At 37.1% G+C, this 15,038-nt stretch overlaps 1 protein-coding gene and 1 long non-coding RNA gene across 2 annotated transcripts in view; one reads left to right on the top strand and one right to left on the bottom strand.

Moving 5' to 3' along the window:
• LOC109843107 lies at window positions 2,922–8,346 on the top strand. Its single transcript, XR_002247520.1, has 3 exons — window positions 2,922–3,018; window positions 7,900–8,057; window positions 8,153–8,346. It is a non-coding gene; the product is annotated as an uncharacterized LOC109843107 (long non-coding RNA).
• LOC109843142 (acyl carrier protein 1, chloroplastic-like) overlaps window positions 9,419–15,038 on the bottom strand; it is an 8,583-nt gene continuing 2,963 nt past the window's right edge. Inside the window, exons 2-4 of the mRNA XM_020412075.1 lie at window positions 11,906–12,001; window positions 10,345–10,464; window positions 9,419–9,765 (exon numbers count right to left, since the gene is read on the bottom strand). Coding sequence (XP_020267664.1) covers window positions 9,631–9,765; window positions 10,345–10,464; window positions 11,906–12,001 — 351 coding nt within the window. The 3' untranslated portion in view covers window positions 9,419–9,630. The remainder of the gene's footprint in view (window positions 9,766–10,344; window positions 10,465–11,905; window positions 12,002–15,038) is intronic.

Below are 15,038 nucleotides of genomic sequence, written 5' to 3'. Positions count from 1 at the left end.
TCCCCCCTATTTGCGCAAACAAACAGCCCCTAAGGGGCTGTTTGGTTTGTTTCCTAAAAACCAAGAAAAGGAAAAAAAAAGCATGGAAATCAATAAAATTTGGTTTCCATCGTTTTCCACCCTTAGAAATCTCCCACATCAACCAATAATATGGTGACAACTCATCTTTCTTATTTTTAAAAATAAACTAAACACAAGAAATGGGTCACATCAATCAACTCATCAAACTCACCTCACATCATCTCATCTCATCTACTACCATCTTTAAAAACCACTCACATCATCCAATAATATGGTGACAACTCATCCTATCTCATTAACATTTCATTTTCACCAATTTCCTCCAAAAAAGCTAGGAAATCGATTTCCTTAAGTGTGGGTCACATCATCCAATAAGATAATGACAACTCATCTCATCTCATCTATTTTCTTAGTTTTAAGGATGAACCAAACACAAGAAAAGAATCTAAACAAGAAAAATATTTTCCTTATAAGTTTTTTCCTTATTTTTTTAGCCAACCAAACATAAGAATAGAACATCAAAATAAGTTTTCTTTAAAAATCACTCAGATCATCCAATAATATTGTGACAACTCATCTCAACTTATCTCTTTTTTACTTCTAAGAAGTGAACCAAACACAAGAAAACATCCAATTATGGGAAATATGTTTCCTTTTCTTTACTTTCCATGTTTTTTTAGCGAAAAACACAAGAAAACATCCAATTATGGGAAATATGTTTCCTTTTCTTTACTTTCCATGTTTTTTTAGCGAATCAAACAGCCCCTAAAGAGAAATCTAAGTCATGCCGTCCCAGTGAAGCATGTCGGCCGAGGAGGCAACAAATTCTTTTGCCGGGTATAAATGAGATATGCTTTCTCGTTTATAAATGGCAGACATTAGGAAACAAAATTAATGTTATCCAAATTATTTCGATGTAGCAGATGTTTACAATGACATTGAAGAGCTGGTCGAGTTTCAGTACTGTCATTTGTTTATGGTAAATACTAAAGGACAATGAATGAAGGTTAAGGGAGCCTTTATACAGTAAAGATGAGTACTCTTCCATCATTTTACTTGTACATATTTATGTAACTAATGAAGCTAGCCTCGTTGAATTCAAAGGTAATCAACACTTAATTTGTCCAGTAGAGGTTGATTAACAGTTTCTAATGGATGCAGTTTTATAATAATGATGAATTAAGTTCTATCCTGCTGATTTCTCTTATTCTTTAAATCATTGAAAATAGGGTTGCATGTGTAATTTAAGCTAGGACAGGGGTACAATTTAGCAAGTAGAACAATTTGAGGGGCAAAATTAGAACTACGAAATATGGGAGTCAAATTTAAAAATACGCATATACGGAGGGTATATATCAACCTCCCCCACCCCCACCTCACCTTTCGGTGGGTTTAGGGAGGGGGAGGCAAATAAGCAAATCACGCGTAATGCTAAGAGGGTGTTTGGATAGGCTTATTTTTTGTCAAATTAACTTTTAAGCTAGTTTTTTTTATTTCTGCCCGTTTGGTAAAGTAATAAATAAGTTAGCTTATAATTGTTATTTTTTAAAACTGGTGTACCCCATCTTTTAAAAAACTAGCTTTATAAGCTCACATGTATAAGCTAAGTTTGACCGAACAAATTACTATTCTGCTTGAATAATGTTTATCGTATTTTTATCATAAACGTTAAAAGCAACTAAAAGCAAACATAACTTATAAGTTTTTAAAAATAAGTCTTCTCAAACACCCTCTAAGTAGCTCACCCAATATTGAATATAAATAGTTTCACTTAATTACTCTAAAGTTTCACAAAGTTACACTTTAGTTCCCTCGCTTGTACAAACATGAGAAATTTTCCAGTAACGTTATCATTGGACACTACATGTTATTTCTGAATTTTTTTTAGCTCTTTTTTTGTTAAAATTTATTAGCATATAAAAATTTATTTAAGGTATATCATGATTCTACATTACAATAGGATTTTGGTAAGTCTAACGATAGATTTAACACATTCATTGCTGGTGATCTGAATAGTTAATAGGTTCCAATATGGCTCCCACGGTCTTGAGTTTAATTTCGGGCTACGTTATCAAAAAAATGTTGTAAAAAAAACAATGGTTAAAAACTGTTTAAAAAATGATACGCGCAAAATTCCTTCATTTGCATTAGCACGTACAAAATCCCTTTGTTTGCGTAACCAAAGGTTATTAAAGCGCAACTTTTAAAAACTTAAGATATTTAAGTGAAGGCACTCAACCCACTGTGGGTGATCCGAACAGTTAATATATTCTAATATGGCTCCTATGGTCTTTGGGTTTAATTCCGAGTTGGGTTATTAGAAAAATCGAATCCACTTAAAGTTGAGGGTATTTTATGAGCAACATTTGATAAAAGTAGGGTTTTTTTTACTTTAGGTTATTCCTTTTTTTTTCCACAAAAGAAATAATAACTCGAAACGGTTCTAAATGATGATATTTTGAGATCTTGTTAAAAAAAACCTTTAAAATATATCAAGAAAGCTAAACTTGATTAGAACTTTTCGGTTTCTTTCTCAAAATACTTGTAAAATCCCTTTCAATCCCTTTCAACACCTCATCTTAAATGTAATCTTCTTATTTTCTGGAGGTGGTTGTTATAATTGTTATTCGTTAATTTATCTGTGGGCCTAGTTAATTTAATCTAAATATTTAGTGCAACGGCAACTTGATCTTGATGAACTGTGGCCATCTCAATGTTAAGGGCCCATGGGCCTACCGTATCCCAGAATACCATTCAAGGTGTCCTAATAAAACAAGTTTAGGCGGCAGGCCAGCCCGGCCCAGACAAATTTCATTTTGGGCTTCGCCAAAAAAGTTCGAGCTCTAGAGCCCTAATTATTTATCCTGTTCGCTTTTCCGACCCCTCAAAAGTTTGTTTCTAGGGTTTCTTCAAGAATCATCCCTGAGCTCAATTCGACCCATTGAAGAAGAGTTCGATGGAGTATTTTGAGATCAAGAGCTTCGATAAGTCTCAGAGGTTCGATTTCTATTTTTTCTCCTCAATTTTTTAAGCTAAGGAGTTAATCAATAGGCTATATCCGATGATTTTGCTTCAATTCTCTCGACTTCTACGCTTGCTTTGTGAATTTTCGCTTTCTTGCCTCAATTAGGGTTTCGATTTTCGAAAATCTAGGGTTTATTCCAGTCGCTTGCCTCAGATAGTGTGCGAAGGGAGGAAGAAGACGATTATCGAGTAATTTTAGATTAAGAGCGTGGATTTTCTTCAAAATCCCCAATTTACGATGTTCAATTGCATTTTCTTTAAAATTTTTAACTTTGCAATCGCTAATTATTGTTGTTAACGTCTAATACCTTGCATCTACTTTGGACCAAAGGGTGTCTTTGCATGCAAATGCCGTGGTGGTTGCGAAATTAATCGTTATAATAGTTAAGCGCCAAACAAAATCTTTAGGGTAAGTTGGGCAATGTCAGCCAATTGAATTGATCCTGACCCAATTTCGAGATAATCGCGACAAATTTTGATGGAGGGCGGATCAAAATAGAACTGGTTTTAGGGAGCGTTTCAGCCTAGGAGAAACTTGGTTGACACTGGCTCGGTTTTTCTCAACAAAAGTTTAAACGGAACCAGGATTAAATCTTTCTTCCATTTCGACGGCTGTTGACATGGCTTATTGAATTGCAGTTATCCAACTCCCAAGAGTTGTAAAATTCAGTTTACACAATTCATCAAGCTTCGAATTATTTTTGTATACCCATAGGTCCGATACGCTCAGAAATCACGAGAGATGTGCGTGTAATAATAACGAGGTTGAGCTTAGATAAGGTGGTTGTTAGTAGAGTTAGATATAGAAATCCAAGGGAAAATCTTTTGAATCTCTATCACCTGTGAATCAATCAAGCCTATATAACCTAAGAGTTTTGGGTTCATATGTTCTTTTGAATCTCTATCACCTGAGTTTGAGCATCACTGTTTAAGAATCCATGGAAAACTTGGCTCTCACATCAATAATTAGGTCAGGATTAAAATAGTTAGTCAGAATTTGCGCTTTTTTTTTTATAGAAACTTGTTGAGGAAAATGATAGAATTTGCTGTCACATTAGCAAATTCCTACATCTAAAATCCTCTCATCTCTTGAAGATTAAAAAAAATAATAATAATAATAAATATTCAACTATCTACCCAACCAATCAAGAACAAAAGAATTAATTAAACAGCTGAAAATTTGGAAATTATAATTTTTTTTTAATTTGTTAAAATTCCAAAACCCAAAATTTTAAGCTAATTAAACAGCCACTAAGCAACCCTTTGCTGAAAGCTACTGCAAAGCCATGTGATCAGTATGCCCCTCCCTACTAACTCCCACTTAATATTTTCCCCTTGTTTTGTTTGAAAGTTGCTAATATTCTTTCATGAAAGAAATTAAAGAATCTTCTTTTAAGAAAAAAAAAGACTGTTAAGTTTTGCAAAGGTCCAAACAACAAAGGGTGGTTAGGTTCAGAAGAACACCGGCACGTGCAGAAGGAGCCAATGACCCACCAGCCCTATGTCTGCTTCAATTATTCCCCTATCATGCCCTGCATTTGGAAATTCTTGGTGTCAAAATGTTCACATTTGGGAGTTTCTCTTGCAGTCTTTTGAGTGTTTTCTTGTTTGGTCTCTGTTTACCTACTCTCACCAGAGTGCTTGTAGTGTTCAAGACTGGCTAAGAGCATCTCCAACAGCTTCTCCAAAATAGAGAAACAAAAGTCATATTCTCCAAATTATTTTTGCTCCAACTCCAACAGCTTCCCCATTTTGAAAAATCGCATTTATTACAATAATAAAGCTCTCCCCAAAAATTTGGAGAATGCTGCAGATTTGGAGAAGACTCCCTATTTTTTCTCCTTCTTCCCTATTTTGGGGAATGAGATGGGGAATCTGTTAGACAAAAAAAAAGCTCTATATTCCCCAAAATTGAGTATTTCAAGAAGATGAGGAAGCTGTTGGAGATGCTCCAAGCCTGGTAACAATTTATTTTAGGGTCAACTGCATGCATACTTTCTTGTACCTCAAGGGCTTGTTTCCATAGACCAATTTTTTTAATTAACATTTTAGCATTCGGATGTTCACACAAGGCTATGCATGTTCAATACTCGTTAGAAAATAGGGGTGTATTTGCAACGCATTGGAGTATAAGAACCTCTGCAAACGCATTGACGTTTTGGAGTCCAGGGTTAAAGTGTTAGTTAAAAAAACTATTGAGTTAATGAGTTACTAATTATATAATATGGAGGGGGTATATGTTAGTAGCCCTTTGTTTTATGTGTGGAAAAAGATGTTTTTTTTTTATAAAAAAAATTACTTCCCTAGTGTACCTGAACAGTTGGAAGTTTATTCAAATATGTACGTCGCATTTTCCACTGCGGGTTAGGAACTCTAGGACTTTGCTAATTTACTATGCACAAAGCACCATTCATTTGGGAGCTTATCAAGGAGGACTTCCTTTTTGGTTACATCGATGAAAAACTCCATGGAGTCAGCATCTTTTGCAGTCCAAATAAAGAGCCAAGTAATAAAGGGTAAAAAGTAAAAAGTATATAAAAGACTACTGAAACACGGCAGTAGAGCCTCTCCATAATGCCAACTTTTCCATCGATCACACACAAATTTTCACGGCCCAAAAGGGGAACATAAAGCAACAGCACCATCCAAAAGCAAGGAAAAGGTTCACAATGATGGACACAAGTATAAACAAAAGATTATAACATGAAAAGCTAACCGCCCCACCCTAATAAAATCCAAATCATGCAGTATGAACCTTATAATAAACACAACAAACAAACACTGCAACAGAGTATCAAAAAGAATAATAATAATAATGTATGTTAAAACTAGGACTACAACCACCACATGATCACTGCCCGCCAACAGTGCAAGCAAAGCTGACCAGATTACAAAACAGCTCCCGCCCGCGGCGACGAGATTGGCTCCGACCCGAAGGGGCAAAGGCGGAATGCGGCTCGACGTCGTCGGGATTTGTGCGGGTCTGGCTGGCTGGATGTGGGGACTACGCCGGGGACCCCTGCTTCGGCGAAGGGAATACCGCATGATGTCGGGCGAGAGAGCGGCGCATGGACGAGGAGGGGGAGGAGGGGGAGGAGGAGATGAAGGCAGTTGAGGAGAAGAGGGTAGGGTGCGGGAGGAGTTAGGAGGAGGAGGAGGGGTAGTGCGGGATGAGTGAGCAGAGGAGGACGGTGGCCATCGGGTGGAGGGGTAATTGATGCGCGTTTTGCGTTCCGAAGGGGAGGGGAGAAAAGCTGTGATGGTATTGAGTAGGAGGGGGATTGGGAGCGAGGGGGGTCATGATGAAGGCCTGAGTTTTAAAAGGGAAGGGGGGTAAAAAGGGAGAGAAAAAGCTTTTTTTTTTTTAAAGAAAGATTAATTAATGTTCAACAAGTACCATGAGCTACGGTGTAATTACACGCGCCATCTTACGGATAACCTTGTTTGAGATAAACAAATTATAACCACGCAGGGGACCCTTCAGTTTGTTTGTTTTGTCTTCCCACGCTTGCCCATGTAGATGTATTCATTTTCTCCTGGGGCTCTGCTCATACGAATACGCATACTCTTGCCTAAGATTCTAAAGCATGACATGAGAATATGATTTGAACTCAAATAATTAAGATTGTAATTCTTTAAGAAACATTTATTTTCTTTCTTTTTTTTTCATTTCTAGAACATTCTAGATCATGAAATAATAGTACACGCGTAGTTAGATTGCAACATCACCGGTTTTCTTTCAAGATATATTCTCTATCTTGGAGCCTCACGATAAAATTGCATAGATTAAATCATAATCAAACTGTTAAATCAAAAATATAATAGTAATCATATAATTGAATATTTATTTCCAATGTGATAAGTATCCATAAAGGCGAAGAAGTGGGACCACGATTTGTGTTTTTTACACATGTCATGTGGTGGTTGGTGATGGCAAGGAGAAGGACAGCGTGGCATGTTGGACTAGGTGACAAGGATAAGGTATCTTCGAACATGGGAGTGTGGGGTTCCGGGTGCTTGTCATTTTCGAAATGTCCCCGTGTGTGGAAAAAAAAAGAAAAAGAAAAAGAAAGAGGAGTCCTTACGCGATTGATGGATTGATGATCGGTAGGATTGAAATGTGCTCTCAAGATAAGCTGAGTGCACTATACAATTGTGGAAAATTGTCCCTTTTTGGGGTGTCATTTGATTGGGTCAATCCGAAAAAGAGGTGGAGGAAAACGAAATAATTGTGTTTTGATACCTAACTGTTTTTCCCCCTTCCGTCCCCTTCACGAATTTGGATACTCTCCACAACAAAAAAAGTAGTGGAGTGATCATTATTTTTAATCTTATTCGTTGATTATTTAATAGACGGTTATGATACAATCTAAATCTAACACTTACCATACCCTATGCATTGCACTCATTCCTAATTTGTATTAAAAGAAAAAATCACAACCACTAATTAGATAATCAATGGTTGTGATTATGTAGCGATCCCTCCACTATTTTTTAGATAGTGGAGAGGATCCGAATCCCCCCTTCGCCATGCTTCTCAACAAAACCATACAAAATTGATCTTGGACTTCTCATGACCACTACCTATATCATGTTAATCGTCCTAAGATAACAATCAATCCTATAATTCCTGAATTTACTATCCTATGTTTCCTAGAACTAGTCTTGACCCTTTTAAAGATAAAGAATTGGATCTGTGTCTTCTTGGGGTCGCATTTGTTTGAGAATATAATTACAGGCGATTGATATACTATACAATATACATGAACACTGCAGAAGCCCATGAATCTACTATTAGACCACTCAAACAGGATATCTATGTTTCTACTTGATTCAAATTATTAACTGAAACAGGTTTAACGTGTCTCAATCCTAACATGCATCTTCTTGAAAATTCTTCGAACCCCCGCGATCTGACTGTCGTACTGAGGGGCTGTTTGGTTCACTGCGGCTGTTATCGCTGCAACACGAGATGCATGCAAGTGCAATTGCTGTAACTACGCTGCATGCAAGTAATCTTTGTTGCGGTTGTTTGATCCAGTTTTAAAATTTTGCCATACAACTGTAACTGCAACTGCAACGGTTGGTCTTTGTTTTCTGATGTCAGGTTATTTTTCTGACTTCTGTGGGAGATCTAGGTGCAACTTACAACCCAATTGCATCTAAGAAAGGCTGTGACTGCACCTTACGTGAGGAACTGTGTAAGTCGTTAACTACAGTTCGAGTTTTTTTTGGCAATTTCAGTTGCAAGTTTATTAGATACAGTGAGACAAACACCTGCAGCTGACCAGGGCCAAAAATATCCGCGCAGTGTGCAATTGTAGATACAACTCTTGCAATTGAAAAGAACCAAACAATGATCATACCATCTGACACTATGAATCTATGTTATGTACACGGTGAACTGCAATCTTAAAATTGCCACCGACATAACTCGCTATTTTTGTTCGCTTGGAACAACTTCCTAGTAGGGGTGTTAAACCGTATCCGTATCTAAGAAAATCTTTATAACCGTATCGGTTAAGATACTGATATGATTACTCAAATCTATAACCGATAAGAAGGATATGGTTCTGTAGTGAAATATCCGGAACCGTATCCGAAAGATCTGAATACATATTAGTGTTATTATTACAATAGTTTTAGTCTTTAGATTATGGATTTGAGGTTAATTTTGACAACCAAGTTATCTAATCTCAGCTTTTCAGATATAATGAACATAGTAATGACGTCTTTCGTATCACATGAACTACATTTTTTTCAACAGTATCGAGTTTTCTCATATCCATTTTATATTGTATGCATATCCCGCTTATATATCTGCATGTATTATCCGTATTTGTATTCAATTTTAGCGGATATGGATATGAATTTCCCTTATCGAGGTATATCCGTATCCATATCCGTATCCGAAATGAGTGAGCGGATATGGATATGATAAGTATCATACCCGGGCCATATCCGGACCGAATGCACTCCTATTTCCTACTGTAAACATCTTTCATATTTCTGAACTCTTAAGACACTGACCTCCATCAATACTTGGTCAGTTGGTTTCCAGTCCTCAGAAGTTATTTGGATGATTTTTCTGGTGTTCCCTCCACCTTACTCCCAGTTCAATTTCATTCAGCAGTCTTCTATCAGTACATAATTCTCACCTTGCCTCTCTTTCTGTTAGCCATACAGATATCCAGACTGCTCAAAACACTTATCTACCGTGTTCCTCCTAACTTCTTTGCTTCACCTTTCCAATCATTTTTCTTTACTAGACAAATATCGTTATTTTTATAGACTAGGAAGACCATATCTCTCCTTTGATCCCTGTTGAGATCAATTGCCAGAGAACTCAGCAAACTAACTTGGCTGTCATCCATGTCACAATTCATAACTGCAACTAAATTCAAAATATTTCAACAATAGCATCTTCGAATATGATATTTAACTCAGAATCCGACAGCTTAGCTAAAAAGTTAATACAGTTTGATGACAACAGCCTAGGACAATGCAACATTTTACCACTAACCTGAGAGATAAGCTAACAAAAGAGACTAAAGTTTTAAAAGAATTTTGATAAAGTCCCTCCATTTACGACGACGACGACTTTGCCTCTACTAGTTCCTCAATGAGATCAGCAGCCTCCTGCACAGTGGTGATATTCTGTGCATTGTCTTCCTCCACACTGATGTCAAATGCCTCCTCGAGACCCATCACAATCTCAACCTACAAAAAGAAAGCCCAAAAGTTCCATAAATCACAAATGTCAAATAAAGAAATAATAAATAATAATAATAATAATAATAATAATAATAACCAAATCACTTCAAAACGAGTCGATGCGAAATAATAAGGGTAAGTTCTGATATGCCCCTGAATATCCAGATATACGCCTTAAACCGTTTTATCAGCAATTATACTCCCTAAACTCTGAATAACATTATTTTCTAGAACGTGTTTAGATATCACGTGAGAATCATGTGCCGATAAATTACCTTTGCAACCAGTTTAACTGGAGAAAAATAGTTAATTTTCTCATAAATAGAGGGCACAAAAGTAAAAGTAACTTAAATAGAGGGCACAAAAGTAAAAGTAACTTAGTTTTAGAGGGCATATATAGCTTACAACATCATAGTTCAGACTTCAGATATTGTATCCGCAATTAACCCAAAGTAAGAACTAGGGAATATGTTAGTCGGAACTACATAGTTTTCAGCAGATATCCAGAACAATAAATTCCGAGCACTTTTCTGTAGGTTAGTTATTTTCCTGCAACATATCAGGGTAAGAGGAAAAACATAGTACCGTGTCAAGTGAATCAGCACCCAAATCAGTTAGCTTTGACTCGCCGGTAACAGGAGTCTCAGTAAGTGCAAGCTGACTCTTCACTATTTCACAAACTTTCTCTACCGTCTCTTGTTTGGCCTGTGCAACAAATCAGCCTTGTCATCAACCAAAAAAAGCGATGATCATTTTGTCGGGGGGGGGGGGGGAGGGCGCGAAGGCTTCAAAAATGCAACCAAAGAAGTTCCTTTGAATAATTCCATACTACGGATTGTAGAATATAAATACAGGGTTTTTTTTTGCTGCTTAAACAAACAAAATGGTACGAAGAACAGTTGTTATAACCAAGAGTTTGCAAAATGATGAGGGGGGCTGGCTAACTCATAAAAACCTATGATTTGTCAACTGGGTCACAAATGTCAGATTGCAGCACAGACGCAGGGCAATAAACATGGGAATCGTACAAATTCTAGACAAGAGACAAGGCAACATATGTATTTATATTTTTGCATAACATAAAATTTATATTGGGTTGTAATTCCTAGACAAATTATAGAGGAAGCTAATCTAGTAAAATGAACTATAAGAAGATTTGTTGAAAGGGATAAATCATTAACAACCTGGGGATGGATGTCAACATAGGAGAAATGGTGAAGAAGATGGTTCTTTTGGAGTACTATATGATAAATGAATACAAAAGTACGCGAGAAGAGACATTATAAAACAATATGATCGAATCGTGCTTTAGATAGAATGCTAGGTAATAAAGACATTTGTAAACGTATAGATTAAATGAGAATGTTGTGACCTAACTAAGAGATGGAAAAAAGAAAACAAGTTACTACAAGAACATTGAGGTAACTTCCAATAGAGAATAAAATGGAAAATTAGCTGAGATGGCTTGAGATGAGTGGGGAAAAACTGAAGGTGCTGGTCAATAGTGACAGAAACATAGTTAAGGGAACTGCAAAGAATTAGGCAGAAAAAAAAAAGATTTCGATTGGCAATAAAGAACACACTAGTAGCTAATTTATCTAATACCCCTCACAAAAAGGAATGGATAGAGCCCATATTATTGAGACAAATGGATTGTTGATGCTACTGACTTACTAGTTGTTACAGGAACATATGAAGATATTTGATTCTATGCAAAAAAGTAAGCTTGGTCCATTAACATATGAATGTACGTATTAAATTGTACATAAAGAATAATTACACACCTATCCAGGGTATTTACACACCTATCCAGGCTATGTCTCTACAAATAGCTGCATGCAGATTACTTAAGACATCAGGGAATACTATCAAGAATGGGCAAAACTAACTGATCAAATCAGCATTTGCACATAGGAACTAGGACCTGATGCTACTGTAATATTGTTGCTTCTCATAGCAATTACAAGAATATCTATAAATAACTTAATAATAAATGTGTGTTTTAAATGAGCCATAAGATAATAAAAACTGAATGATAAAAAAATATCAATTCTCAGGGATTTCTATATAAGAACACCAAGAGGGGGGAAAAAGGATGGCAGCATGAAATATTAAACAACAAGAGATGAGGGTTAGAGAACCATACAGCACAGCAGATCTGGAGGTGTCGCAACCGTACAGATGGAAAGCTTTTCTGACTGGAGAAAGAAACTAGTTTCTTAGCAGGGAAGCCATTATCTACCTGAAAGTAATCCAGTAACCAAGTGCTTAGCTTAGTGAAACCAAGTAAACCAATCTCTCTTTGATCAGGACTGCACATGAAAAATTATTCCATAGCAAACTGATATTAAATATATATATGCAGAGAAAGCATTGGCACAAATTTAACTTCACTAGTCATTTTTTCATTCAAGGTAAAGTTGCATGGAATCCGGTTCGTTTTGGTTCATGGGACGGGAATGGGAGCATGGTACGCCACTCATTAGGAATCGGGTACAACGGACTATGTTTAAATGGTACACTAGGGAACGTGGTACGTTTTAGGTTTGGTTCTTAAACGTGGGAATCAAAGTTTTACAATAGTCTGATTTAAGAAATGCTTAGTTCATATCAGCACAGCAATGGTAAAGGAATCTCGAGAATAATGTTGCAATTAAGGTATGCAAACTTTATTTGCTTAAGTTTTCATGTCTTTTGTTGTATAGTCTTTTGAAAAAAAGCTTTTTTTCAAAATGTTAATTGGTTTGAATTTTAAATCGGGTCGCTAAAGTTAGCTGAATCAGATATTGTTCCACCGCGAATTCGGGACAACTGAACCCAAGTCGTGGTTTGCTACACTGTCCCATGTTACCCACATCTATCAGACATTGCATATCATTTATGCACTATCTTCTCTCCACTAAAAAAGTAAATAAATAAATAGAAAAACAAAATATTTCATCATTGAAATGCATGGAATTATGGAAATACAAAACTTCCTTTAGAACAAATGTGTACGGAATGAACATGTGGAGGTTGAAAAATAAACATATTATTATTTTTTTACATATGAAAATCATTTGCATAATTTATACAAAGCAATGCTTATTGTTAGAGTATAAAAGCATAACCCCCAACCCTCAACCCAACTTTAAAGTTTTGGTGTACTTGAAGAAAAACCAGGTTCGAATCTTACACAAGACAAATTTCTAAGGTGGATTAAAAAAAAATATATTGCTCAACAAGTCCAGGTTTGGCAATGTTAGAATATTAAATTATATCCCTCAACCCTCACCGCAACTTTGGAGTTTTTGTGAAGTTGCAGGAATTTAAGGGTTATCATTTCTTTTCTTTTCCTGAGATGAGTCAAAAAATAAAGACACCCATGATCAGCGCAAATCAGAAACGCCACAAACCAATAGGACACAAGAGAACAGAATAAGTACATGGCCTCATAAAAGATAATGTAGCATAGCAGTATAAACTACAAATTATGCGTATCTGACACATAAATGAATACCAACATGCACAAATACACAAAAATGCTACATTTTTTATATCACCATTATCACCATAACAGTCAAATTAGTTCAGATGTGGATTGAATTGTGATTATAAGATCTATCTAGATATATCAACTTATTCGCCATCAACTCTCTTACAATTGGTGTCTCTAATTCATCTTTAGCAAATCACTTCTATTTGTGACTCCAGGTTGAGAGTCCTGTTCACGACATCTGACTCGACTAGCTAGAATTCTACTCCTCCCTGAATCAGGATGCATTTCGGCCAAATTGCTCAGGCTCTCATTTATTCAGAAGTTTCTCTGCACCTAAAGATTGCATTTTTGTTGGTGGTGCCTCTCTCTGTATGCCTAGTGACGCCTTCATATTGAAAGTGTTAGAATATAGAATATATTCTTAGCATTTATTGTCATAATATCTAATTGATTGTTAGAATATAGAATATATTCTTAGTATAATATCTAATTGATATTTACCTTGTATAGATTTCCTCATATGGTTAGTGTAGGAGTTTCCTTTTGTAACTCTTACCTCTTTTGCTTTTGTAAATCCCTATATATCGTGAGTAATGAAACACTAAAGATTCACGGCAAATATTACCTTCTATCTTGGAGTCAGAGCAATTTTTTTCCTACCTCTTCCAAACCCTCTTCATTTCCCTTCTTCGGCAATTCCATGGCCACTCCAAGCACCAAAACCTCTTCGCCTTTGTATCAACAGGCGTGGCTGAAGAGTTGCAGGAAGACATGTTTGCCTGCGCAATTATTTCCTTGGCGTGTTTTCGTTGAGAAAGAAAGAGTCCACCGGCATGTTTCTGAACAGGGATACCCAAGAAAAAAGAAATAGGGCTCAAATCTGTCATAGAAAATTCTGAGCTCAGCTGAGAAATGATGTCTCGTCGCAGGGGGTCAGAGGAAGCTATTAAAATTATGTCGTCGACATACAGCAGAAGGTAGGCCATGTCATGACCCCGTCGATACGCAAAGAGTGAGTGATCCGATTTGCTATGAACAAAACCAATGGACTCAACGAAGGTAGCAAACCGGTGATACCATGCCCGGGGGGCCTGTTTCAGTCCGTAGAGGGACTTGCGGAGTCGACAGACAAACTGAGGACGAAAGTAGTCCCGAAAGCCAGGCGGCTGATGCATGTACACTGTTTTGTCAAGGTGTCCGTGTAGAAAAGCATTCTTGACATCAAGTTGATGTATGGACCCTGACTTTGAGAGAGAGATGGAAAGAATAGTGCGGATTGTCGTTGGTTTTACCACGAGACTGAAAGTTTCGTCACAGTCGACTCCGACTTGCTGAGACTTCCCATTAACAACCAGACGTGTCTTGTGCCGCTCAAGTGTGCCATCCGACCTGTACTTATGTTTGCAAAACCACATACAACGAATAATATTAACCCCCGGAGGACGTGGAACCAACTCCCATGTCTTATTTTTAATAAGAGCATTAAATTCATCATGCATTGCCGATTTCCAATTCGGGTCATGTAGGGCGGCAATTGGTGATTTGGGCAGCGGGGATGGGGAAGATATATGAGTGGTGAGGTTGAATGGTACATTGGGTTTTAAGGTTCCCACTCGGCTGCGGGTGGTCATCGGATTAGGGGGAGGGACTGTGGTTGTTTTGGCCGTTGGGTGTGACGGTGGTCTGGTTGGTTCTGATGGAGACGGTAGCAGTGGGTTGCCGTGTGTATGCGGTGATGTCGGGATTGGGCTGACTGGCTGAGAAGGAGGCCGAGATGTTGGGCCGGCAGTGGGTTGGTTTG

This window comes from Asparagus officinalis, chromosome 5 (assembly GCF_001876935.1).
Source record: "Asparagus officinalis chromosome 5, Aspof.V1, whole genome shotgun sequence".
NCBI classification, from domain to species: Eukaryota; Viridiplantae; Streptophyta; class Magnoliopsida; order Asparagales; family Asparagaceae; genus Asparagus; species Asparagus officinalis.
The sequence above is the reverse complement of the archived record's forward strand: the minus strand, read 5'-3'. Positions and strand labels throughout refer to the sequence as shown.